We start from the raw sequence: 27,472 nt of genomic DNA on the forward strand, positions 1-27,472 counted from the left end.
CCCTTCCTCTCTGTAAAAAAATCAATAAAATAAAAAAAAAAAACCCCACTGGGATGGTAACACCTCAGTAAAAAGAGAACCACTTCCCTGGGAGGCCGCAGAAGCTGCTCCCCCAGCCCCCACGCCCCACCACATCCTCCAGCACTCAGAAATGTGCAATAACCTCCGAGGGACCGACTAGCAGAAAGCCCCCTCTGCCCCATCAAGTGACAAGGCAGACCACTTGGAAAATCTTTTATTGCTTCACAGCATCTGGTTTACAAATAGAAAAACGCAAATTATGTTTCAAAACAAAGCAACGGATTTGGTAAACCCTTTGTTAACACATTTTGAGGGAATGATGAGTAAACACCTTTCTCCCTGTCAAAAAGGAAGGCATACTGCGCTGGCCGGGCTGCTCAGTTGGTTGGAGTGTCAACCTGTATGCCAAAAGGTGGCAGGTTCAATTCCAGGTCAGGGCCCATACCTAGGTTTTGGGGGTTCGATCCCTGGTCGGGGCACGTATGGGGGGCAAACAATTGATATTTCTCACATCGATGTTTCTCTAAAAAATTAATGAAAACATATCTCTTTAAAAAAAAAACACAAAAAAAAACGTAAGGCATTCTCTCCACCCTCACTCAGTCCCCCCACCCGCAGTGTGAACTTCTTTTATTACATCCAGTGTCCGTACACACACACCCCAGTTTCTCTGGCAGTGGCCCCAGCACCCAGCTCTGTTGCCAGCACAGGCTGCTCTGGCATGCTGTGTCCAGGGCAGTAGCCACAGCAAACCAGCACATTGGTCCTGCCTGCAGCTGCTCAGTGTACCGGAGAAATTACCAAAATGTCTTCTTTTCAGGAGATGCTGCCCACCCAAGCCTGTAAGTATAGCCAGATAGCAGGTTCAGCAGGCGAGGGGGTCAGCTTGGGCTGGCTGAAAGGGGCTCCCCTAAGATCCGGAACGTCTGATAAAAGGTTAGTGCTAGAAGGGGGTGGGTGTACAAATACCGTCCCCATCCAAGGGGGATACGCTTCATTCAAGCAGATCCGGTTCCCCATGTCAAAGGCCACATTCCCTCTCATCTCAGAAGCAGCTTTGGATTTCTCAGCATGGCAGGGATCGGGGTTCATTTTCAGTAAAGGTTACAGGACAGTGGCTGGTCTCACCTCTCTCCAGAGAAAACAAACACCTAGTTCCCCTAGGCAGCGTCCACATGAAGGTGTCAGAGGTGACAACGACACACAGAATCTCTGGGCAAGGGTTGATTTTGTAGAAAAGAACGTCCCCGTTCCCTATTGGAGCTCCCTGAGTTCCCAAATACGGGCCTGCACAAACACACCCAGCAGGTAGCCCCCAGCACCCTCACCCACCCCCACCCGGGGGGCTACCTTCCCCAAATCAGTTTCTCCTTCCAGGCTACAACAAAGTCTTTCTCAAGTTTTATTGGTGTTTGGTTTGATCAGCTCTTAAGAAAGAGGGTTTGGAGACAGCCCCCAACTTTAGGCCAGGAGGACAGAGGCCCAGAGGACCCGCAGGCTTGTTCCGATGGTGCTTCCTCTCCCACAGAATGTTGGCGGTCGGTCCAGTGACCCCAGAATGACCCTCATCCAGCGCAGCTGCGGCTCCTTAGAATCGGGCTTCTAAGGGTCTTGAGACACTAGAAAAAGTTAGTATCTGAATAAGCTTTCTTTCCATGATAATTTTGCAGGCTTTCTCCATGAGGGATGGAGGTGAAGAGGGAAGGCAAGGCACAAAGCCAGGACTGACTCCAGGACTCACCGGCCTCTCCCAACACCAGCTCCCAGACCTACAAGGGGAGGGGCGGGAATCGAATCTGCATTTGGTGAAAGGTGCGATTTCCCCCAACTGGACCGTGCAGGCTCTTGAGTGGGTTCCAGAAGCTAGGCACTGCCGTCCAAGCCACAAATATTCCAGCTGGTTCCCTCCACAAGCTGCCCCTGTGAAGACCCTGGTGCTGGCAGTGAGCTGTGCTGACGGAAGACGGGGGGCTGTCCGTGTTCCCTGAGTTGCAAACCCCTTCTCGTCTCAGAGATGCTCCTCAGACAAAGTGGTGGGTGCTTTGCTGGTGACATTGTCTGCTTTCTCCACATTCTCCACCTTCTCCTCCTCCTCCTGGAGTTTCTACGAGGCAAAACAAGCAGGCAGGCCTTGGGGTGAAGCGGCACAGGGCTCCCCCCTGGCGGGAGCCACTGCCTGGCAGGGACTCTATAGTCAGCGGGAAAGACAGGAGCCAGAGCATATTCATGAGTGAACAAAGGGAACAAGGAAAGAAGTGCCAGCCCCTGGCTCGTGAGCTCCCTGCACACACACACACACACACACACACACACACACACGCACGCACGCATGCACAAACGCACACATGCATGCACAAACGCACGCACGCCATCACAAGGTCATCAAAGGAAAAACCAGAAAGCCAGCTTCCTGTGATGCCATAGTCACCACAACCATCCCCCTCCAAGTGCCAGTGCCGTCCCCTCCCGCTCCCTCCGCAATCCGACCTAAACATCCCGGGCACTGACCATCCAACAGCTGTCCAAGTGCCACGTCTGCAACTCCATCCACATTCCCAACTATGCCCATTTGGAGGTAGCCCCCAGGATGAGGAACATTATTATAATGTGCATGGAATGGATACAACAAAAAATGCTTATACAGGCAGGATGCATCATTGCATATAAAAACTCAGTGACTACAAATAAGTATCTATGCTTTGTGCATAGAAGAAGAGGCTCTGTGTTGGGCTGGCTTTGGCTTTCTCAGTGAGAGATGGCGCGGGATTAGAAGCGTCTTCTGGGTCACACTTGTGAGGCGGGTTTGGCATTACACACGGCTGGAAACGATTCTGTGGGGACACTTGGTGCATGCCACCCCCTGGGGAATTTGCTCTTTCAAGGAGCACTTTGCTTCTTAGCTCAAGGGTTCATCTGGTTGGGGAGAAGGCCTTGGGGAAAGCCCAGCACCACACCACGCAGGGGCTGGAGGAGCGTGTGCCGGGCCAACCTAGAGTCCCGTCCATCAGGCTCATGGTGCTTCCCCAGGGAGTGTCTCAGGGCCAGTCCACGGCAATGGCAACAGCTGTGGAAACCCAACCTTCCCGTTCGCAGTCTCACTAACTTTTGGCCCCAGGTCAGCCTCAGTCATAAGAAGCCTTTATTCGGGCAGCTTAAGTCATTCGGGCAGTCTCTCTGGCACATGTACTTGCCACATACGTACACATACACCTGCCTCCTTCAGAGCCATCGCCTTGAAATCACCATCAGAAACACAGGTTAGTGGGAATGGAAGCACAGCCACTCTTTCAACTTGAAGAAAAATGGAAACGCAAACCAAGATTTTCAAAGTCAAGGTCAGCTGCCTACCCCCATCCCTTAAGTTCTGTCTCTTTTTATCAAAACGATATATCTCATTGATTAGCAAGAAAGAGCAGTTCTGGCCAGATCTGCTGTGTGCCCTGTCTTTCCCTGGCTCTGCTAATGAATGTGTGCGCTAGCGTGCCGGTCTCACTTACACTGACCACCATGGCGGCTTCAGAGGAAGGGTGCTCCGTGCAGCCCTGGCTTCCCTGGGCGTCAAGCCCAGCGTCACTCTGACCTCCCATCGCACCAGCTGCCCAAACGCAAGTGAGGTCCAGAGAGGCACAGTGACTTAGCCAGGGACACAGACAGTAGAGAACCAGCACGAGACTTGTCTCCTATTATTACTCAGTGCTGCTTCCAATACTCCAAAAAGAAGGTGACTGAGCCAGCAACTCCAACCTTGTGTGACAAACGTGGTCCGCATGCACAAGGATCTGGTTGCAAGAATAGTGAAATATTGGAACAGCCTAAATATTCAACAAGAGAAAGTGGAAGAGTGTGTGTGTGTGTGTGTGTGTGTGTGTGTGTGTGCGCGCGCGCGTGCGCGCACATGGACTGATATGAGGTTATAGAATGTAAGGTGCGCCCTAGCCAGTTTGGCTCAGTGGTTAGAGCGTAGGCCTGTGGACTGAAGGGTCCCAGGTTTGATTCCGGTCAAGGGCACATGCCTGGGTTGCGGGCTCAATCCCCACTTGGGGGTGTGCAGGAGGTAGCCAATCAATGATTCTCTCTCATCATTGATGTTTCTATCTCTCTTTCCCTCTCCTTTCCTCTCTGGAATCAATAAAAATATATTAAAATAAAAAAGAATGTAGGTGCAGAAAGGTTGTCAAGCTGTGTTAAGTAAACAAGCAGAGCAGAAAACCAAATGTGTGCAAGCATCCCCACAGACAGCAACACTGAGAAGTGGACTCCAACGTGACAGGTTATCTCTGGGTGCTAGGACTATAGGAACCTTTACTCTCTTCTTGTTTGCATCATAAAGTAAACATGGCAAAAATCTCGTATGACTTGACACAATGTGCCATATTCCAAGCTGAAACCTCTTCACCAGAAATCGACCCTGTGTTCTTCCTGGCACCTTTCCGCAGGCTCATTGTATACTCATCAAAGTGTTCCAAACCCTGTTTGCTTGTGTGTGGCACAGGTGGGAGTCCCTCTCCACAGTGACAATGCCATGGGCCTCAGACCTGTCCAGAGAACAGCTTTCTTGCCCTAAGGCTTCCCCTGTCACTCCAGTGAATTTCTGGTCCTCGCTCCTCCCTCCACATGCTACTGCCAACTCTGGAGTGTGATATCAGAAGGCAAACAGGAGAGTATGAAAGATTATCATCTATCTGCCAACGCGTAGCCTTAAAATACTAAATATACCTCTTTCAGATACCACTCTTGCCTTAGAGAATTGGCAAGGAGTTTTCAAACAGATAAACACTCCGTGTTGGCCCTCATACACTGACTGCCACAGCGCTGCACACTGGTGCTGCTGAGAGCAGCTTTCTGGAGGACGGTTTACAATACAGTGGGACCCTGACTTACGACTTTAATTCATTCTGAGACTGAGCTCAAATTACTCTGTCAACTCAATGCAAAAAATCGGCCGAGAGACAGCTGGTATCTCAAAAAACTCGTCAGTCAGGACACTCGTAAGTCAAGGCCCCACTGTATATATCAAGGCCTTCAACTGTGCATGACCACTGGTCCATTTCTCAAGGAAACACTGTGCTTCAGAATGTGCGCAAAGATTCCACTTCCAGGGCAAGGTGACTTAAAACAACAATCGCAAAGAACCTTAATGTCCATGGACAGAAAAACTGTTAAATAAATTATGGTTTCCCCACATAACAGAACACCGTGCACTCACTGAAAGTATGTTGTAGCCCTAGCCGTGTGTGGCTCACACACCAGAGGGTCAGGGGTTTGATTCCCGATCAAGGGCATGTACCTCAGTTGCAGGCTCAATCCCCAGCCCTGGTCGGGGCGCATATGGGAAGCAACCAATCAACTCTCTCACATCTATGTTTCTCTCACTCTCTCTGTCTCTCTCTCCCTCTCATTCTTCCTCCCTCTCTCCCTCCCTCCTTCCCTCTCTCCTTCCCTTCTACTCTCTCTAAAAAAAATCAATGGAAAAATATCCTCGGGTGAGGATTTTTAAAAAAAAGTATGTTGTAAAAAAAAAGACTAATGAGCTAAGTGTTCACAACATATACAAAGGCAGATAGGACAAGATTCCATTTTTGTTTAAAAACCAAAATATATATGGATATATTATATAGGGATATGGACATGTATAAGTCAATGCTAAAAAAAAACAAACCAGCATCTCACCTCTGGATGATGGTATTACAGGATGATTTTAAAATTTTGTATTCTTTTGTATTTTTTTCATTTTTCTATAAAGAGCGTGTATGGCCTCTGTAATAAGTTTTGGAGGTTTCCTTTTTGTTTAAAATAATCCCACATTTACTGCTCAGATTTGAAATTCCTTTCATCCTGGTTCAGATTTGATACCTAACATTGTGGTTAAAATGACTCCCAGCTGATGAGAACAGAGGGGACACACTTTCCTATTGCAGATCACACTCCTGGTTCTCTCTCCTTCCACCATCATGGCTCCTGCTTCCTGACTTACGCTTTAGGGCCTGACTGGCTAACCACTGGCTCCAGTCCTTCAAGCCCCATGGCACTGCCTGAGCGGCTGTCACATACCAGGACAGCCCCATGCCTTGGGGCCACCACTGCCATGACAGGCTCCCACCATTCCTCTGCAGCCACTGACCCCAGGCTGAAAGCAGCAGAGCCAGCGCCTCCGAACCGGGCTCAGGATCCACTCAGGGGAGGGTGCTGCTCAGCAGACTGTGATAACAGTGACACACCCTGAGGACCAGAGCAGGGAGCCCAGGGGAAGAGAAGGAAGCGGGAGAAGAGCCCAGGAAAGAGCAGCAGAAAAGCAGTGCTGAAGCAGCCACTGAGGAAACTGGGTGCCATGTTCGTGAGAGCTGCGCTGGTCTCACAGGCACCACGAAATCGGTCTGCTCTGGGAGCTGTCCTGCCCCAACCCAGGCTGCTCCCCCCACCCCGATCCATGCTGCCACTTCCTCAGCCTGCAACCCAGATTTCAGCCCAGCAAGCTCCCAGTACATACATTCTCCGGAAATTCCATGTTCGCTTTCTGCCTCCGTAGATCTGCCTTGATGAGTGCTGAGGTCAAAGGATTGAGAAGGAAGAGCAACAGAGACACAGAGTCATCAAGCAGACTAATGCTCAAGTTCATCCCAGAGAGGGAGCCCTAATTGTCCCAAGGGCCACAGGTATCCCAGACCTACATCAGATATTCCAGGGAGCTAGGGGCACACCATCACCCACCTTGTGAAAGCCTGGAGAATGTGGCTGTCCCTGACAGCCAGGGCCAACGACAGTGGCCTTATATTTGCCAGAGAGTTGGCGAACGCTGCTCTAATCCTCACAATAATCCCCATTTTACAAATTAGGAAACTGAAGTTCCCAGATGTTGGTCCACTTGCCCAAGGTCAGACAGCTGTGGAGGTTAGTATCACAGCCTGGGATTCAAACAAGGGCCTTGCATCTCCAAAGCCCATGTTCATTCCACCAAAAAAAAAAATGTGATTACCTCCCTGGCAGATTTCCTGACACGCCCTTCCCTCCGTCCTGTGTATGTAATGTGTACTCCTGGTCTGTACAGTCCATCAAGACACTGGGTCCCAAACTGCCTCAGCCCATGAGCAGCCAGAGCCTTATCTTGTCCCAAGGCCCCAACTCACCAGTGAGGGCCGCTCCAAGGGCGAGGAACACACACAGAAAGATGTTCCCGAGCATGGTGCTGTAGTTTTCGATTATCTGGCCCTGGGAGATGGTGAAGATGATCCCAAATACCTGGAAAGATACGAAGAAGACTGGGAACAAGGGCCCAGCCAACTAGCCCACAGTAGAGTTGAGCTGCCATAATGCAATGCCTGTGGCCACCAAGCAAAGCAGAGAACAAAGAGCCCCTGCTATGGGACCACCACCAAGTAAGACCTACCTGGGCAGACACGTTGAGGAGGCCAGACGATATGCCTTCCGATTCTGGGTATGTCAGCTCCACAGCAAACTCAAATCCCAGTGGGAGATAGCCAGTCATAAAGAACCTGAAGGCCAGACAACAGAAACAAGGTGATGGAGACCTTGCAGAACAAGGACAGAGAGCCCACCTCCTTCTCGTTTCTACCCATCAAGACATGCTGGGCCCTTGAATGATCAATCAGGCCACCCCTTAGATGGCCAGACCAAGGAAAGAGAGATCCTGCAGGCCAGGAAGCGCTTCGTAGGTAGGCTTTGTCCTCAGGAGGCCTTTGTACTCAAAAGCTCTTCTTCTTGCACATCCAGCCACCAGTGGCAGACAGGGTCAGCATTTACAGAAGGGCAGGATGCCTGGGGTGTTCAGCCCTCAGCTGAGAGACTCTGTCATGGGTACACAGACCCTACGCTGGGAGTGGGAAGTCCCTGGATATAGAACAGCATCTCCATGACTCTGTGGGACCTGGAAGAAGGAGCTCAAAGTCCTCCTTATTTCCCCCCAGAGAGTCACCAGTCACCAGCTGACTTTCACACACACACACACACACACACACACGCACACGCACGCACGCACACACATGTACTGTCCCCAGTAAATAATGGGGAGGTGATGCTGAGCAGAGACTCCTGTGTAGGAGGTATGCTTTCTCATACAACAGGTCTAGAAATTTTCAATTCTAAAGCCTTACATCCGCACCACACTTTTTGCTGCTTTCACATCTGTTATCTCTCTTAATCCTCCAACAACTCTACAAGGCAGGCCACTCATCTCCCTTTACACATGAGGAGATAGGGGCTCAGAGTGGCTAAGTGACATGCCTGTGGTCTATAAGATAGCCGCAGCAGTCTGCTTAAACCCAGACTTCCCAGGACCCACGTTGTCTGAGGCAGAACTAAAAAAGACTCTAAACATTTCCTAACCTCCCAAGTCTGTAAAGAACACAGTGCATCCCAACAGCACGGGTGGGTCTGGAAGCACCAGGCGGCCTTTTGAAGTGCTACCAAAACAAACAAGACTGCTGGGCACCATTTCCACATCTCCACACGGGTCAGTGAGAAGGCGGCAAAGGGATCCGTATGACATCCTAGGATGCCAGCAGCTCTAGGAGCCACGGGATGGTGCTTTCTGCTTAAACATGTTAGAGGTGAAACTTACCCCAATGTGCCAGCGGTGATGAACACTATCCACAGACGCTGGAGGGGCAAGGTCAAAGTGTACACCACCATGCCCACCAGAGTCATGACATACACCACCAGGGTCGTCTCCCTACAAGCAGAGACAAAAAGGTTGACTTACACATTTCTGACTTTAATAGGACCATTTGTTCGTTCGGTCATTCATTCATTCTACAAGTATCTATCAGGCACCTGCTCTGTGTTCAGCCCTCTGCTGTGTGCTGAAACATCTGCTCTCATAGATGAATAACCGAACCAATAATCACCCGGATAATTATTTAATTGTATGTGGTCACTGCTACGAAGGGTAAGACCAGGAGTGTATGAAGCCATCTTGCTGCATCTGTGTTCTCCTCCCGCAGACCCCTCTCAACAATAGCAAACTGCCCTTTGACTTGTCAGGTCCTACCCACAGCAAGAAGGGCACACAAACAGGAGGAGCACCAGCGTGCAGGACTACCCCGGAAGCCACCCAATTCTGCATGTCTACTTCACCCAGGACCCCGCGACAATGCTGAGACGTGACCTAGCTTTTAGTCTCTCTGTCATCTCTACATTCTTCCTGCTGCCACTTGCATGGGTTTTCCTGCTGAATCTGAATTACTCCAGATAGCAGGAACTAACGGAGAACATTCTCCAGCCCTGAACTAAGTGTGTGACTCCAAAGTGAGAAAGCCCCGCCCACCCCCTGTCACACTTCCCTTTGCCAGTCCCCTCAGAAGGACCATCAGCAATGAGCTGGTCTGTTTCAGGCTCACCCAGCGTGTGCCCCTCCCCACACTTCTCCCATGGCGCCCACTCTGGACTCTGCTGGGGCCCTGACTCCTACTCCTCTCTTTGCCCTACTTATTGGAGGGGAGCAGCTCTGCGTACACCTCTTCCCTCCTGCGCTGAACATGAGGTCTCAGACGATGCAAGTTTAAAGCCTTCACACATTTCTCCTGAAGCCAGGAACCTGGTGGGGGCATCTGAGGACGGACACTATGGTAATGTCAAACTAATACCTACAGCTCTTGGGTGCCAGGAATTCTCTAAAGCAGCGGTTTTCAACCTGTGGGTCGCGACCCCTTTGGAGGTCCAACGACCCTTTCACAGGGGTCGCCTACGACCATCCTGCATATCAGATATTTACATTGTGATTCATAACAGTAGCAACATTACAGATATGAAGTAGCAACGAAAATAATTTTATGGTTGGGTCACAGCATGAGGAACTGTATTTAAAGGGCCAGAAGGTTGAGAACCACTGCTCTAAAGCATTTTACATTCATTTATTATTTCACTCAAACATTATAAAAGCCCTGAGAGAATTGTATGACGATCCCTACTTTCACAAATAAGAAAACTGAGGCTCAAGCTGGCTAGGTTACTAGTCTAAAGGAACCTGTTGAACAAATGCAGCGTTGGGACTTGGACCCGAAGCTGGGATTGGAACTCTGCGCTCTTTCCTCTATTGCACAGAGGATACGAATACTTAGCGTGGTTGCAGCTTTGGAAAAGCTCCCCGCTAGAGACTATGGGGGATGCCCCTCCCACCCGGCACTTCAGAGCAGCTGCGGATAGAGGAGCTCTGTCCTTCCTCTGCCCTGCTCCCCTCATCTAGTCCGACCCACCCTGCAGGAAGCAACGTCATGAACACCATTCTCTCTCGCTGACCCCGCCCACTCATCTTTCCCCAGGTTTGTTCAACCACGGCTTCATCTCAAACCACTGATCCATCTAGAAAAACTATCTGTAATCCCAGCCTGAGATAAAGGGACCTGACTACCTCATTTCCAGCCTCCAAACCAGGGCAGGACAAATCTGAGGGCCTCGGGGAGAAAGGGACGGGCACCGAAAAGACTGGATCACAGTTTTCGCTCTCCTTTCTCCCTGGGGAGTAGTGCAGGGAGTGGCTGGTGCTGCCTGCAGGACCTAGGCATCGAATGGGGCAAAGGAACTGGTGGTATCGAGGTCCTGAAGGGTCCTCTCCAGCCCTTTCATTGTATCTTCCTCTGAATCATCTGCTGCCCACATTCCAGCCTTAGCAAAATTCCTCCTCCTCCTCCTCCTCCTCCTCCTGCCACCAAGCAAGCACTGCTCTCATGTGCGGCTGAAGCAAGCAATTGACAGATGAGAGAGACGAGTGGGAAGCCAAGCTCCAGCAGCAGTTAATTAAGCCCCGCCAGGCATGTTTAGCCAGGCAGACACATCACTGGGGATGGCCTCAATTGGCCTTTGACTAGGGCAGCCACAGTGAGACCTGGTCTGACCAGAGCCTCACAGAAGTGGGTTTGTGGGGCAGAGAACAGGTCTGCCACTGTCTTGTCGCCTCCAGACACTGGGGACTTTGGAGGCCTTGTCAAAGCAGCCCTGAATGCCGCCCAGACCTAGCGCAGGGCAACCCTGGCAGCCGCCCTGCTGGCCAGCATTAATTGAGCACCCAATGCATGCAGAGCACTGGAAAGATGCAGTAGCCCTAGCCAGTTTGGCTCAGTGGATAGAGCGTCGGCCTGTGAAGTGAAGGGTCCCAAGTTCAATTCCGGTCAAGGGCACATGCCCGGGTTGCGGACTCGATCCCCAATAGGGGGCGTGCAGGAGGCAGCCGATCAATGATTTTATCTCATCATTGATGTTTGTATCTCTCTCTCCTTCTCCCTTCCTCTATGAAATCAATAAAAATATATTCTTTAAAAAAAGATACAGTAAGAAGAGAAGGATGTTGTGCCTATTTTATTCAGTCTTTTTTCTGAGCCTGTCTATTGAATTTGAGGCATTTGACACAAATGCAGATTGAGGCAAATGCAGATTCCCCTACTGAACTGGCATCCATGACGGTGGAGTCCACAAGTGTGTATTTTTAATAGCATCCTGAATTAGTTTGACTTACACTAAAATCTTTTTTTTAAAAAAAAAAATATATATTTCTTTATTGATTTCAGAGAGGAAGGGAGAAGGAGAGGGAGAGAGAGAAACACCAGTGATGAGAGAGAATCATTGATTGGCTGCCTCCTGCACACCCCCTACTGGGGATTGAGCCGGCAACCCACGCATGTGCCCTTGGCCAGAATCAAACCTGGGACCCTTCAGTCCACAGGCTGACGCTCTATCCACTGAGCCAAGCTGGCTAGGGCCTTTTTTTTTTTTTTATTCTCACCTGAGGATATGTTCACTGATTTTAGAGAAAGAGAGAAACATCCATTGCTTACATGCTCCAACTGGTATGTGCCTTGACCAGGAATCAAACCTGAAACTTTTTGGTGTATGGGACAATGAACCACCCGGCCAGGGCTGACGTACACTAAAATCTTGAGAAGACCACTCTGGGCTCTTAGAAATGCTCTGGGCATTCAGACCCAAAGCACATGACAATATTTACCAACAAGGTACAGTATAAGCAATTGCAAGATAATACACTGCAAACCAAAGTAAGCACAGAGCACCACTGTTAACGCCATGGGGTCCAAGGGAGCCCTGAGAACAGGCCAGTGGAATCACTCCCTCATCTCCACTCTTTGGGGTTTCCACCAACTTTCCAACTGCTGACATTTTTCTACATTCATTTTCATTTCTCCCCCACCTGTCCCTTGCACAGCTCTACTTGGGAGAGTGGTACTGTGCTAGGCCTCATGTCCTTTATCTCTAATCTCTCTAAGACCCCCCACCGGGCAGGTATTGTTTCCCTTGTTTTATAAGTGAGGAAAATGAGGCTCAGAGAAGATCAGTGTGAACCACCCCCGTGACCACTCAGTTGCCGCACCGAAACCTTTGGAGCTGCACTGCTAAATGAACATGTCATTTCAAAATGAGTCCCCCAATTCCCAGTCCGAGAGGAAAAATCACTTACTTGTAGGTTTTGGACCTATCCAGCCAGATACCTGAGATCATAGCCCCAAACATTCCAGCAATGACAATGGTCAGGCCTATTCTTCCAGCATTCACTTCTTCCCCCTGGGAAAGAAAACCACAACCCCAAAGATCAGCCAGTGACAGGACAAGGCCCAGGCAGAGCACAGTCACCACGAGGTGAGGGGCAAAGGCAAGGAACTCAGGCTCCATTAGACCCAGTTCTCAGATGGTATCAGGGCAGCCCTGTAAGAGGCTGCCAACGGGGAGAAAATCCTCCCAACAAAATATAACCCCAGATGTGGGTGCCTGATACTGGATGCTGGGGTGAACCAAATTCTGTCCTTAGAACCACTTTGAGGAAGATTTTTTAAAAATATGTAATCCTTATAGCAACTCTTTTCTCTTATTTACCATTATTCCCATTTCACAGATAGGTAAACTGAAATATGTATATCCAAATATCCCGTACTTAGGTGTTTTTGAGCTATTAGTGCCAAGAGGAATGGTAAAATAATAGTAATATATTTGTGAGCCCTTACTTTTATGAGCCAGGCACCATGCCAAGGAGTTTACATCTTCTCCCATTTGATTCTCATAATTCCCCACCATAAGGTTAGGAATCAGTACTCCCCATTTTTCAGATGAAGAAACTGAGGCACAGTGAGATGAACCTATCAGTCCAAGGTCACGAGGCATTTATTAAATGCTGAGCTAGGATTTGAACTCAGACCTGTCAAACTCCAAAACTGGAACACTTAGCAGCAATGACCACCTCTGTATGCGACCCTGGTCCTTTCACAAAAAGGTTAGACCTGGGATTCCTGCCTCCAGGATAGTCAGTATCCCATTCCCCACATCCAGTCCTCACTGGTTCTGGAAGCGTTTAAACAATACTTTCAGTTGAGTAACTGAGAGTGGGAAATTAAACTTTGCCCATACTTTACAAATTAAATATTTCAGATGTGACTCCAAATATATATGTTTACTTACTCTGTTGTCAGGTGGCATGCTATGCGCTCGATGTATAGATAACATATATAAATATACACATACACACACACAGTATTATTTACTTTCTAATCCTAAAAATAACCTTTCAGTAAGTAATTATGCTCAGAGACACGAACTAGCTTGTCACACAGTTTAGTGCCACCAGAGCAGGGGTTGAGACCCTCCAGATCCCATAAGCATACCACCGTACCCTGCTGCCTAGAAGTGGGGGATCCAAGGGTTAACCACTACCCCAGCTCCTGCGAGACAGACTCAGGAACCTCATTCTCTCTGGGCCCCGCATGCTTAGGGGACGCCCTTACCGGAAAGTGCAAGATCACCATGCGATTCAGCAGAGTGGACAAGGCATAAAAAGCCCCAGTATTCAGACCTAAGGAGGGAGGGAGAAACACACAGCATTAGGGCTGGCCTTCTGCGGGGGCGACTGCTAGCTCCTCCCCCCAGCAGGTCCGGAGGTCAGAAATCCTCGTTCTCATTGCCACTGTGAATGGTGTCCTCAGAGAAGAAAAATCCAGGGAGTATCCAGGGAGGCTACTCTGAAGTTTTTTTCCAAGAAATATTCCCAAACAACCAAAAGCAGCCATTTCAACCTGGCCCTCTGGTCCCTTTAAACCTGCCCTCGGTCCTGGGAAGCATTTCTCCCACATCAGCATCATCCGCAGTCCTTTCTTAAGCCCTTGGCTGGATGTATGGGGTAAGCAGAACTACTGGACACCTTCCACCTCTACCTGATGACCTGTCCCCTCTCCAGACCTCTGACCTCTGACCCCTGACACCACTCCCTCTGCAGGTGGTTTCTCACCTCCTTCCCCGTCACTCCTTCCGCTTTCTTCTCAGAATCAATGCCACACAAAACCTTATATGTGAAACCAGAAAGGACCCTAAAAAGCATTTAGTTGCCTCTTCTAATTCATCGACTCGTTCAACACATAAATGGAAAATCTGGAATATACTGTTAGAAGCTGTGTCCTTAGAGAATGAGGTCATTTGTCCAAAGCCATATAGTGAGTTATAGTAACTATGAGATGAGACTAGAACTGACCCAAAAGAGAAAGGGCCTCCTGCCCTCCCTTCCTAATAACATTGAGGATGATGATGATGATGATGATGGTGGTGGTGGTGGTGGTAACGGCAGCAGCACATACTGGTGTGCTAGCCACTGTTCTACGCGCCTTACAATCCTCCCAACAACCCTAGAAAGCAGCTGGTGTTATCTTCCCCAATTTATAGATGAGAAAAGTGCGCAGAGTTGAAAATCAAATACACCAGGAGACCTTTTATTTTAATTAAACGTCGAGACTCATAAGACCACCACTGACGCTTGACATTAGATGCACTTAGAAGGGACACAGCTCTCTGACAGGGCAGCCTTAGGGCTCCTTTTCAAGGGGACCAGTGCACAGAACCCCAGCCATCCAGCCATCCAGAAGCCATTCTCGTTGGCCCGCAAGGTGATGGCTCAGTGCAGGAAAAGGTGGCTGTGGCAACCACTCTGGTTTAACACCTGACAGGAGCCACGACTGCTTGCAACAATGCCATAGGCATAGCTTCCAGGGTCCCCATAAAGGACAGGACAGTGAAAGAGTCACTAAACTCAGCAAAACACAAAGAATGGCTTCTTATCAGATATGAGAAGGTCTCCCAGTCCAGTTGTAGTCATTTTTACCAGAGAGGGCATTTTTATCGTAAGCGGGGTTGCATATGTGCAGCTGACTCACTACCTTTTTCAGGTTCCTAGAAGAAGGATAAGTGGCAGAGCTGGATTTCAACCCAGCGGGTATGGCTCTAGAGTCTTCATTCTTTTCTGTTTTGTTTTTTTGTTTGTTTGTTTTTATTGGTTTGAGAGAGAGGAAGGGAGAGGGTGAAAGAGAGAGAGAAACCTCAATCGATACCCTGAGGATTGAGCCCACACCAGGGTATGTGCCCTGATCAGGAATCCAGCCAGCGACCTTTTGGTGCATGGGTCAATGCTCAACCAGCTGAGCCACACCAAGTCAGGGCTCAATCTCCAGTACAGGGCGTGCAGTAGGCAGCCGATCAATGATTCTCTCTCATCATGGATGTTTCTATCTCTCTCTCCCTCTCCCTTCATCTCTGAAATCACTAATAAATAAATAAAAATTAATTTTAAAAAAAAACATGTTCGAGGGTGAGGATTAAAAAAAAAACAACTGTTCAGATCACCCTGTGAGATTACTTTCCATAGAACTGATTTTTGTGCACAACTTTGAGGCTCTCAAGGACTTAAGCAATAAGCATACCCACCTAATCTTTACACCACACACCCAGCCACTTGGAAATTCCATTCCTGAGTCCAGGGGACCCACAAAAGGACACATTCCTTAAAAGGGTGGTGGGGTGGAATGTGGGCAGGGAGAAGAATGAAAGTAGCCCCTAGTTCTGCTCCTCACACCTCTCAGCCCCTCTCAGCGTATGGTCCGAGCCTCACACTGCAAGGGGCAAGATAATGTTCCAAGTCACACTCAGTTTAAGGTGCAATGGCTACTCTGAACTTGGGTCCACCCGGAATGAAGAAGGAGAGCAAAATCCATAGGAAACAGGGAAATTATCCAGGACGGAGGCAGGATAGAAAGAAGCTAGGAAAAGCTCTCGACAGGTGAAATGAGTAAGTAGGAGCGGACATCACAGGTCGATAAGCCACTAGGTCCTCTCATCAGAGCCCCCAACTCCAGGCATAACCAAAGGGAAGACAGCTATGGCAGGAAACTCCTGTAGAGGCCACAGAACTCAACAACAAGGCCTTACTAAAACCAAATCAACCCAGAATGGAGGAAAAATTGACCAGAGAAAGGCCCCAAAGCTCATTATATAATCACTAGAGGCCCGGTGCACAAATTTGTGCACAGATGGGGTCACTCTGGGTGGCCTGCAGGGATTGGGCCAAAACCCGCAGTCCAACGCCCCATGCAGCTACTACCTGCTGCTCCCGCTCATCCTGGCCCCACTGTGCCTGCCACAAGCTCACGCCCGATCAGTCCCGATCTGGAGAGGCTCCCGCTGCCACAGCAGCGCTCCCCAGCCATAGGCCCTGCGTCTGGTGCCCTCTCAAGGGGAGTGGCCTGTGGGATCAGCTGAAACCGGCTCTCTGACATCCCCCAAGGGATCCCGGATTGCCAGAGGGTGCAGGCCAGGCTGAGGGACCCCATCTGTGCATGATCAGGCCGGGGAGGTACAGTAGGAGGGCTCCAGGGCGTGTCTGGCCCATCTTGCTCAGTCCCAATGGGCCGGACCCCAGCAGCAAGCTAACCTACCGGTCGGAGCATCTGCCCCCTGGTGGTCAGTGCACGTCATAGTGAGCAGTTGAGCAGCCTTAGCATATCATTAGCATATTATGCTTTGATTGGTTGTTCGGTTGTTCTGCCCTTCGGTCTATTTGCATTTTATTAAATAGGACTAGAGGCCCATTGCACGAAGAGATTCGTGCAATAGGCCTTCCTTCCCCTGGCTGCCGGCACCGTTTTCCTCCGGCACCCAGGACCCAGGCCTCTTGTGGGACTCAGCATCCCACAAGAAGGGCAGGAATGAAATACGTGCTCTGCTCTGTGCGTGAGTGCCTCTTATAGGAATACAGGTGCTATATCTGGGTTCAGCTGCTGCAAGGAGAGGCTTGGCTTCTCCGCTGAGGCTGCAGCAAGGCTTGGCAGCAGAGAAGCCAAGCCTCTTCAGTCTTCAGTCTTCAGTCTTCAGTCTGGTGCCTGCATATGCAAATTAACTGTCATCTTTGTTGGGTTAATTTGCATACTCATCTGATTGGCTGGGGGTGTAGTGGAGTGACACCAATTTGCATGTTTCTCTTTTATTAGAGTAGATTATAATGACACCACAGGTAAAAGGGGGACTGAGAAGGACAAACATCAGAGCACTTTCGGAACAGGTCATATTAGGAACAAGACCCCGCTGCCCCCCGACCAAAAGGCAGAGTCATAATTTGGCACCACGCAGTTCAGAAACAACCTGACCCTTGGAAACATAAACTCCGAAAAACTGACTGACCCAGCGAGCTCGCATCCACTCGGATGTGTACTTTTACTTCTTTCGCCATGACTGGGGGAGCAGCAGATGGCAGCAGCTGTCCCAGGCTCATCCCAATCCTACTTCCAGGAACCCATGTCCTCGCCTCTTTTTCTACCTAAAGAAAACTCCTTCCGCTCTCACTTGGACTTGTTCTTGAATTCTTTCCTGCGAGAGTCAAGAACCTGGAGGTCCCGGACCCTGCCAGGACAATCCGGTGAACAAGAGGACTGGGAGCAAAAAAACCCACCTGAAACACGAGAGCTGGTTGAGCTACATCACTACTTTCATGGGGACTTGGTGCTTTAGGGAAATCAGTTCCAGATTATTATCAGCAGCTGGGAGCTTGTTAGTTATGCACATTCCTGTCACCTCCACAGACCTGCTGCAGCAGCCACTCTGGGAGTTCTGTGATCTGTGTGTCAACAAGCCCTCCAGGTACTTCTGATAGTGCTCAAGTATGAGGCCCACTGGCTCAGCTAGACTAGTCTGGTTTTTCCATAGCGATCCCCCGCTCAAAGGCAGCCAGGAGAGGTGGGGCCCGGGGGATGGGGCTCACCCTGGGAGGCTGCCATTCTTTCCAACGGTTTCTACAGGAACTAGGAATTAGGAGCATATTATGTATGGATTCTGAATCGGTCTCTAGTTTAGCTGTCCCTCCCCAGCAGAGTTAAACAGTACCAGGCCACTCCACCGCCCAAACCAAGGGACTCAGCGTCCCACAAGAAGGGCAGGAATGAAATACGTGCTCTGCTCTGTGCGTGAGTGCCTCTTATAGGAATACAGGTGCTATATCTGGGCATGTATAGCTCCAGCAAGTTAAGCCTGCTGGGTGAGGGCCACACTCCTATGAGAAAATGTGATCTTCCCTGAAAGGCCTGGTCATCCCTGGTATCATTCCCCAGAGGAAGTACCAGTCCCTGAGAGGGAGGGCTTTATGAAGGCAGGAAGGACTCGTCATCACTCTGAGTCTCTCCTTGTCAAGAGTAGTTTTTTCAAACTGTGGCCCAGGGACCACTGACATTAGAAGTCCTCAGAGCTCAAATGTGCAGATACGTGGGCCCTGCCCTGGGCCTACGCTAGCTGAATCTCCTGGAATGGCGCTAGAAATCTACATTTTAACAAAAACAAAACAAACAAACAAAATCTGGACATAAAGGGCCTTGGGAATACTGAAGATCAATGGCCAGGCCCAGGTCTCAGGTGTGGGGTTAACATGGAGGCAGCAGGGGTGGGAAGGGACTTCAAGACTGTGAGAATGACCCGTAACATACCTACGTTAGAGGTTCTTGACTCTGCTGCAAACCAGAATAGCCTAGAATGCTTGTTAATAGCACATTTCCAGGGACGGACCCAGAAATTCAAATTCTGGATTTGAATTTCCAGGAGAGAGCCATGGAAATCTTTGCATGCATTCAATCGATCACCCCAGGGAATTCTATCATTAGGCAAACCTGGGGAACACTGATCCTAGGTCCTATCTCTGCGTTCTGTTTACTCTGTGTTCATTTCCCTTTTCTCCTTCTTGTAGTAAACCCTTGTGTGGTTTATTGTGGGGGGAGGGGGATTTTGAGAGAGAGAGAAAAAAGGAGAGGGAGAGACAGAGAGAGACAGGCAGAGAGACAGAGAGAGAGAGAGAGAGAGAGAGAGAGAGAGAGAGAGAGAGAAACATCAATTTGTCGTTCCACTTATCTATGCATTCATTGGTTGTTTCTTGTATGTGCCCTGATGGAAGATCGAACCCACAACCTTGGCTTATCAAGATGACATTCTAACCAACTGAGATACCTGGCCAGGGCTAAACCCTTGTTTTAAAGGGCCAGCATGACCTCAGAAAGTTCCAGGGTTCACAAGGATTTTATACCCACTCTTAAGCCAAGATCTTCGAGGGGGCACAAAGCGTCCTCCTAGGCCCATGGAAAGCCCATGAGGGCCCAAGGGAAGGTGTCCTCGGGACACGCGGTGAGGCTCTGGTTCAGGTGCCCAGCACCGAAGAGTGTTCAGAAGCCTGGGGGCAAGGCTGGGAGGGCATGGGAAAGCACTCCCTTCAAGGGCATTCTTTAGAGGACTAGCATTTTTCACAGGAGATTATTATACCATCACCATTGATGAAGAGATTAGAGGGAGCCCTGGGAAAGCCAGACCTAGAGGCACAAAGAGAAGGTAGCTGAAGAGAGTTTTTTTCTTCACCCCACTCCCACTGCTGGTACACATCACAAGACCTGCCCTACCCCAAACTCTGCAGGACCCTCAGAGGATCTGGTTCCAGCCCCACCTTCCTGCATTGCCAAACCCAGAAGGTTGGGGGTGCGGGGCGGGGCGGGGGGAGCCTATTTTACTAGAGAAGGAGGCAGTTTCTTCTTTTTGTGATAGTTTGGCAACATCAAGCACAAACCCTCTTCTGCACCTCCTCCCTCTAAGTGGGCTGTCAGATTGAAGGAAAAAAAACGAAGACAAACCACATACCTGCTTAAATTTGAATTTCAGAAAAATGAACCACTTTTTAGCATACATATACTCCAAATATCACATGGGCCATGGTTTTTTTTCTCCATTGCTTTTTTTCAGAGAGAGTGGAAGGGAGGGAGAGAATGAAGGAGGGAGGGAGGGAGGGAGGAAAAGAGAAAGAGAAAGAGAGAGAGAGAGAGAGAGAGAAAAAGAGAGAGAAAGAGAGAGAGAGAAAGAGAGAGAAAGAGAGAGATATGAGACACATCAACTGGTTACCCCCCACATGTGCCTGACTGGGAGTGGGAGCAAACTGGCAACCCAGGTACGTGTTTAACTTGATGGCCCTTATTTTATCTCAAAAAACTACCTTTAAGGGTGTGGCCAGACCCTATAGGGACATTCCTCTGAAGCCTTCACTGCACTTCAGCTCTGGGCAGCGGACTCAGCAGCTTTTGTTCCCATTCAGAGAACTCCAATGAGAAGCAAACGTTATCAATAGCCATCCCCTACCCAGGCAGCCTGGAGATTGAGTCACCGCTAAGGCAGAAGCGGGGGCAGGAGCATGGGGGGCAGTGCAGGGCTCACCCTGGAAGGCTGCCATTCTTTCCAAAGAGAATTTAAGGAATGGGGCTCAATCCCCAATGGGGGGTGGGGGAGGCATGTAGGAAGCAGCTGATTGATGATTCTCTCATCATTAATGTTTTTAACTCTCTCTCCCTCTCCTTTCCTCTCTGAAATAAATAAAACTATATTTAAAAGAAAGAAAAGAAAAGGGCCCTGCCAGCATTGCTCAGTGGTTGAGCGTCGACCCATGCATCTAGAGGTCTCGGGTTTGATTCCCAGTCAGGGCACATGCCTGGGTTTCAGGCTTGATCCCCAGCGGTTTGGGGGCAAGGAGCGTGCAGGAGGCAGTCAATTGATGTTTCTCTCTCTCTATCTCCCTTCTTCTCTCTTTAAAATCAATAAAAACATATTAAAAAAAAGAAATGTGGGAGGGAGGAGTAGGGGGGATTAGAAAGACAAAAGATGGGTGGAGGTGGTACACTCAGTAACTGACACCAAAATTCAGACCTCCCGTTCTTTATGCGCAACTCTGAACTCACCGGACCAGCGTTCAAGGCTCTTACTCCGAGGCATGTCCACCCATGTCCTACAAATGTGTTTGTGAAATGCTATCATCTGCTAGAACCCCAGCCATGTGCTGAATTTATAGGGGTTTGTTTTGGTTTTGTTTTTTAATTTGGAGCAAAAATAGTGGGAGAAGAAAGCAGAGATTCTCGGGTGAACTGCCTTTACATGACCTGCAAACCTTAAAGAGGCACACACTAAGGCTGCGACCCCATCATCCCCAAATCCCACAGATGGCTGGCCAATAGGATGGTCCTGCTTCCCAAAACCTCCAACTCTAGATCCACACCCTAGAGCAGCGGTTCTCAACCGGTGGGTCGCGACCCCTTTGGGGGTCGAACGACCCTTTCACAGGGGTCGCCTAAGACCATCGGAAAACACATATATAATGACATATTGTTTTTGTGATTAATCACTATGCTTTAATTATGTTCCATTTGTAACAATGAAAATACATCCTGCATATCAGATATTTACATGACGATTCATAACAGTAGCAAAATGACAGTGACGAAGTAGCAACAAAAATAATTTTATGGTTGGGGGTCACCACAACATGAGGAACCGTATTAAAGGGTCGCGGCATTAGGAAGGTTCAGAACCACTGCCCTAGAAGAAAGCAACCCCCGTGTTAACTGGTCTGGAGAATTCAATCTGAGGAAGAACACACTCCCCAGGATACACCCAAGGCCACCTGGGCGGTGCGCTAAGAAAGGAGCCCGGCTCTGTCTCCGAGAGGCTGGGTTCTGCATGAGGAGGCGAGACGCCGTCGGTTAGAAAGACGGGCTCGGGCCTCAGATGGACAGAAGTGTCTACCCAAGCTCTACTGCTCGCTAGCGGTCCACTGGTGGGCCAGGAACGAAGCCAGGGCCTCGGTTTCCTCGGGTATAAGATGGAACAGAGTTAAGGACCTGTGTCATGGGTTTGTTTCAAAGATGAAAAGAGATACTGCATGTAATGCCCTTCACACGGTGCCTAACACACAGTAATGGGCTCAATACGTTTTTTTCAAGTTTGTGTTTACACCTAAGAAATCATTTCCTTGTTTGGCAAAGAGCCTTGTCTCCATGTCCAATTCTCTCCCATGGAAATTAGGCTTGTGGTTCCCTGAGCTGGGTACAGACATCCGGGTACCCCCAGGCCTTTGAGGAAAATATTAATAAATCCTACCCACATACAACAGAGTCTAATGCTTCGGAGACTCAGAAGTGAATTGCTTTGGCCATCAAAGCACATGAGCCAGCCTATTATTGTGGATGAATGCAGAGGTATCCTAAGACCTGAGAAGCTTGGAGAGAATGAGGCCTGGAGACCTGAGACCTTGAAGACTATCTAGTTACCTGGAGCTCTTCCAGATGAGAGGTCACTGAACTACGTGTATGCCAGAAACACTTAGGCGTGCCTCTCTACCCAGAAATGATGCCACCTCTTATCAATGCTTTAGCAGATAAACACTTTGAGATAAAGGGCATTGATAAGCCTAACATGAAACCATGGCACAATTTTAGGAAGGACCATAGGCAATGACTAGTATGTAACAAGCATCAAGCAGGCAGGAGCTGGAGTTAGGCAAACCTGTATCTGAATCCTGGCACTTAAAAGCTGTGTGATCTCAAGTGAGTTACCTAATTCTTCTGAGTTTCAGTTTCCTCATACGTTAATTGGGGATAGTTAGAGTATCTACCTGACATGGGTGTGGGGGAAGTTAAATAAAAGCGTATGTGGAAAGTCTTGGCGCATCGTAAATGCTATTGTTGCTATAAAACCCATGGCTTATGAACCTAGAGAGAATATAAGGTTATAGTTAACTGAGGTTTCACCAAGAATAAATCATGTTAAACCAATCTCATTTTTTAAAATACCTGTAGAGTTATTGAGCATGTTATACATTTGTTGACTCTTGATTTTAAACTAACTAGTCGATTAAGTGGTCAAATGTAAGACGGAGAGCAGTCCAGTTGGATGGACCTGTTTAACGGAATGCCATGAGGTTCTGTTCTTACCCTTGTCTGATCTAACATTCTTATTAAAGGTTGGAAAAAAGATGCAGAAAACACCATGCTGGAGAGGCAAGCCAATACACCAGCATGAAGATTAAAATTTACCTTACCAAAAGCCAACAAAATGAAATGAAAGAGGCCCTAGCTGGTTTGGCTCAGCGGATAGAGCGTTGGCCTGCAGACTGAAGGGTCCTGAGTTCGACTCAGGTCAAGGGCACTTGCTCAGGTTGCAGGCTCAATCCCCAGGCAGCCAATCAATGAGTCTCTCTCATCATTGATGTTTGTATCTCTCTCTCCCTCTCCCTTCCTCTCTGAAATCTATAAAAATATATATTTTTAAAAAATAAAATGAAAGAGGATATTGTCTTACATTCAAATAAATACAAAAGGAGTCAATGTTACAAGATGAAGGAAGGCTGGTGGAGAAATGATTCATATAGCAAGACCCACTTATTTATGCATGCATTTATTTATTAAGAGTCATTCATTCACTCAATAACTATAGGAGTATCCACTCCAGGCCAGCCACTACAGGTGATGAAAAGACATAATTATAAAGATGAAAAGACATATAAATCTCTGCTTTCAAGGAGAATCTTGTGTAGTGAGAAGACAGACCTGGAAATGGGACAGCACAGCAAGAGAGGAAAGATCACCTAATGCTGCTTTACAGCAGTGATACTGAAATAAGACTCGGAGGCTCAGCAGGCATTTGCCAGATAACCTGACACGGGAAGGAACGGTTTGCTAGGTGGACTTTGCAGAACCCACAAAGGCCCTGAGACAGAGCTGACTGTTCTGGCTGACCCTCGACAATTACTTTGCATGCACATTTGGGATCTGGAAAAAGTCATGCACAGACACATCAGGCCTCTTGCCTCACATTCCCAGCGCAGGTACACTCCCGGACACATCTGCATCTTACCATAGGTGATGATAAGCAGCTTGAAGTTGAGGTTTTTGAAGAGCCGGATGATGGGATTTAAGTACGAAGTTTCCGGTACTAAGGAATAGCTCAGGGATTGGGCCCTGCTGGGGGGATGTTTAGGCTTCTCCTTGAATACTGGAAGGAAAGAAACAGAGAGATCACTGAACATCCCTGTGGTTACAGCCCAGCAGAGTTACACATGGACAAGAGCTGGCTCCATCACCCGAGAAGGAGCCAGGATTCAGAAGGAAATATTAATTCTTCAATGAAATCCTTTACAGCTTCCCCTCTTGAAGCTGCTTTTCATTGTCTATGGCTGAGTGTGTGGTCTGTTGCTTACTTTTTCTTAATGGCCTCTGGATGACTGCAATAATTGGGGCAGAGTTCAAGGATCAAGGAGTCCTTAATGTTCGAGGCAGAAATATAATATTGGGGACTAGCTATTAGTTATAAGAAATAAAATAAGAAATATTAATCATGCTCTGTTTACCATAATTATTGTGTTCTGATTAAAGAAAGCACATTCTGGAATATAATGACCAACGTAAACTGATGAACAAAAATAGATCCAGACTATTAAACCTCAGAGGGAAGGCAGGGGAGCAGAGCGGGCCAGCGGACAGGGGGGTCGAGGTGTAAGAGATCAACCAAAGGACTTGGATGCATGCATATAAGGATAACCAATGGACACAGACAGTAGGGGGGTGAGGGCATGTGCTGGGGGGTGGGAGCGGCTGGGGAGAGGTCAATTGGGGGAAAAGGAGACTTATGTAATACTTTAAACAATAAATAATTCAAATTTAAAACAAACAAAAAAAGAAAGCAAGCACATTCTAACCTGGCTGGGAGTTGTACGCCCTGGGACATGGGAGCTAACATTGGAATGCAGTCCATTCTCCTACCCGGAGAACTGCCCATCATTATGGAAAGATTTACAACCTTGTGGCTGAAGCAATCTAGTCCTGGACGCACCTGCTCTTCACAACCTCCAGCCCCTATTACCTGTAATCTGGTCCCGGGGTGCCTGGAGGCACCCACCCTCTGAGATCCCCCCTCCCCAGCCCACAGGACTTATAACCTGCAATTATTATACCATGCCTACTCTCCCATGCCTGTAATTCCTACTTTCCCACATAATCTTTGTCCTTCTACCCAATATAAGCAGCTGGCTTATGGGAAGAGGCAGAGCAGATTTTTGTGGATGACCCGCTGCTCTCCCATTCTGTCGGCATTGCTGGAATAAACGCTCATATGTGATTCAGCCGTGTCTCTGCTTAATTGGCTCAAGTGGTGACAAACAGCCCGGACCCCTTGGTTGTCCAGTTACAATAGAAGCCAGGAAAAAACACACTGCCGAGCACTGAACAACACACAATAGTCACACATGGAGAGAACGGACATGAGAGCTGAGGCTTCCGGATTGGCGAGCCCGGTTCATGGCCCAGCACCCGAGCTCCTCCTGAGGGGGAGGAGACTGTGTTGCCTGAGCCTAGCACATAGCCTGGCACAGGACAGTCAATACATATTCCTAAGTGGAAGGAGCTTCTAGTAGAAAAACCTGGAGTCCGTTCCTAGTTCTTAAAAATCTGAATCAGACATCTTCCTCACAGAGCCTTGAGCCTTGAGCAAGCATGTCAAACTCGCGGCCCACAACGAATATTTTCGCAGCCCAGCCAATATAACGGTATGGAAGAAACATTTTAATAAAAATTTCGTAACTTATGCCCTGACTAGTTCGGCTCAGTGGATACAGCGTCGGCCTGCGGACTGAGGAGTCCCAGGTTCGATTCTGGTCAGGGGCACGTACCTTGGTTGCGGGCACATTTCCAGGAGGGGGTGTGCAGGAGGCAGCTGATCGATGTTTCTCTCTCTTTGATGTTTCTAACTCTCTAGCCCTCTCCCTTCCTCTCTGTAAAAAAATTTCGTAACTTAACTTTTACAAATCCTGCTATACATAATTATCAATAACAAACAATTCAACGTTCGCTAATGACTGCTTACTATAATCGTGTTGCATTCGTTTCCCTCACGTGCCTTACGCGCAGGCGCACCATTTCTCTCCACTAACACTAGCAACAAATATTTTAGCAGCCGATTGCCACGTCATTAGTCTTGTGCTGACTTGTTTGGTGTGCGCAACAGGAAATATTTCGCTTTCAGAGAACAAGAAAAATAGGTTTCTGTGCGTTACGCTTATTAATCTGTGTAGTTATTCAGTGTCTGGTAAGTTAATGTTCAAGAAAAACTATTCATTTTTATTAAAATGTTGTATTATTTGTGTTAACAATTACTCATTTATTTCAGCCCTTTATATTCAGCCTGTCTCTATCAAAATAAATCTACATTTCTATAAAAATTGAAGCTTTTGGTTTTTTGCAGCCCATGTAAACTTAAGTCTTGTTTATTTGACCCATGTTAGCCTTTGAGTTTGACATGCCTGGCCTAGAGCAGTGGTCGGCAAACCGCGGCTCATGAGCCACATGCGGCTCTTTGGCCCCCTGAGTGTGGCTCTTCCACAAAATACCACGTGCGGGCGCGCACGTACAGTGCGAAGTTGACTTAAAACTTTAAGTAAAGTTTATTAAGTTAATTTTAGGGAACGTTGTGGAGTGAAAGAAGATGTAGTGTCGAGGATTGAGAAAGGTAGGTTGAGACGGTTTGGACATATAGAGAGGATGAACGAAAGGAGATAGACGAAAAAAGTATACAAGATGAGTGCGGATGGGGGAATTGAAAGGGGTTGAGCTCAGCGAACGTACCTCCATCAGACTGAGGACGTTTTTAGCAAAGGCCAGCTTAGGAGTACCCTAATTAAGTTAATAACAATGTACCTACCTATATATAGTTTAAGTTTAAAAAATTTGCCTCTCAAAAGAAATTTCAATCGCTGTACTGTTGATATTTGGCTCTGTTGACTAATGAGTTTGCCGACCACTGGCCTAGAGGATTAACACAGCCACCTATGGGAGTGGCTACTCTGACGTGAAGGACTGGGGCGGGGCAATGGGGAAACCATTCCTTTATATTCTATTTTCAGTACAACTGGTACCCTCGATTTAACTGCATTGGCGCTATTCAGTTCTCTGGAGGGCAGGTCAGTTTAACCAGTCTTTTTGGCTGAACTGGTTCCCCAATTGGGTCCAAGCAGGCACCATGGGGCCTCCCCTCACTCATTCCTATTCCAGTTAAAGAAAGCTCTGGAAACATGGTTTAATGTTTTGAAGAGGCAAGTCTCCCCTTCCCCTAGCCCTGCCCCTTCAGAAAACCCTCCAGCCCTGACTACAGAGCCCTGCTTCTTTCCTCCTTTTTTTAAAAAAGGTTTTTATTTTTAATCTTTATTGTTGAGAGTATTACAGATGTCCCCATTCCCCCCCGCCCCGAGTGCACCCCCCACCCAGTTCCTCCCCACCCCATTCCTTCACCACCCTACTGTCTGTGTCCATGGGCAATGCATATAAGCACATACATTCTTTGGTTGGTC

At 48.4% G+C, this 27,472-nt stretch overlaps 1 protein-coding gene across 2 annotated transcripts in view; it reads right to left on the reverse strand.

The window, feature by feature from the left end:
* Positions 1-219: 219 nt before the first annotated feature.
* Positions 220-27,472, reverse strand: part of FLVCR2 (FLVCR choline and putative heme transporter 2) — a 60,931-nt gene continuing 33,678 nt past the window's right edge. The window contains exons 3-10 of one of the 2 annotated variants that reach the window (XM_059689980.1): positions 23,989-24,126; positions 13,758-13,825; positions 12,443-12,546; positions 8,597-8,707; positions 7,406-7,511; positions 7,146-7,257; positions 6,509-6,564; positions 220-2,125 (exon numbers count right to left, since the gene is read on the reverse strand). In XM_059689980.1, the coding sequence (XP_059545963.1) occupies positions 2,030-2,125; positions 6,509-6,564; positions 7,146-7,257; positions 7,406-7,511; positions 8,597-8,707; positions 12,443-12,546; positions 13,758-13,825; positions 23,989-24,126 (791 nt within the window). In that variant the 3' untranslated portion in view covers positions 220-2,029. The remainder of the gene's footprint in view (positions 2,126-6,508; positions 6,565-7,145; positions 7,258-7,405; positions 7,512-8,596; positions 8,708-12,442; positions 12,547-13,757; positions 13,826-23,988; positions 24,127-27,472) is intronic. The other variant, XM_059689989.1, reaches the window with a different exon arrangement.

Source organism: Myotis daubentonii, chromosome 1, assembly GCF_963259705.1.
Source record: "Myotis daubentonii chromosome 1, mMyoDau2.1, whole genome shotgun sequence".
NCBI lineage: Eukaryota > Metazoa > Chordata > Mammalia > Chiroptera > Vespertilionidae > Myotis > Myotis daubentonii.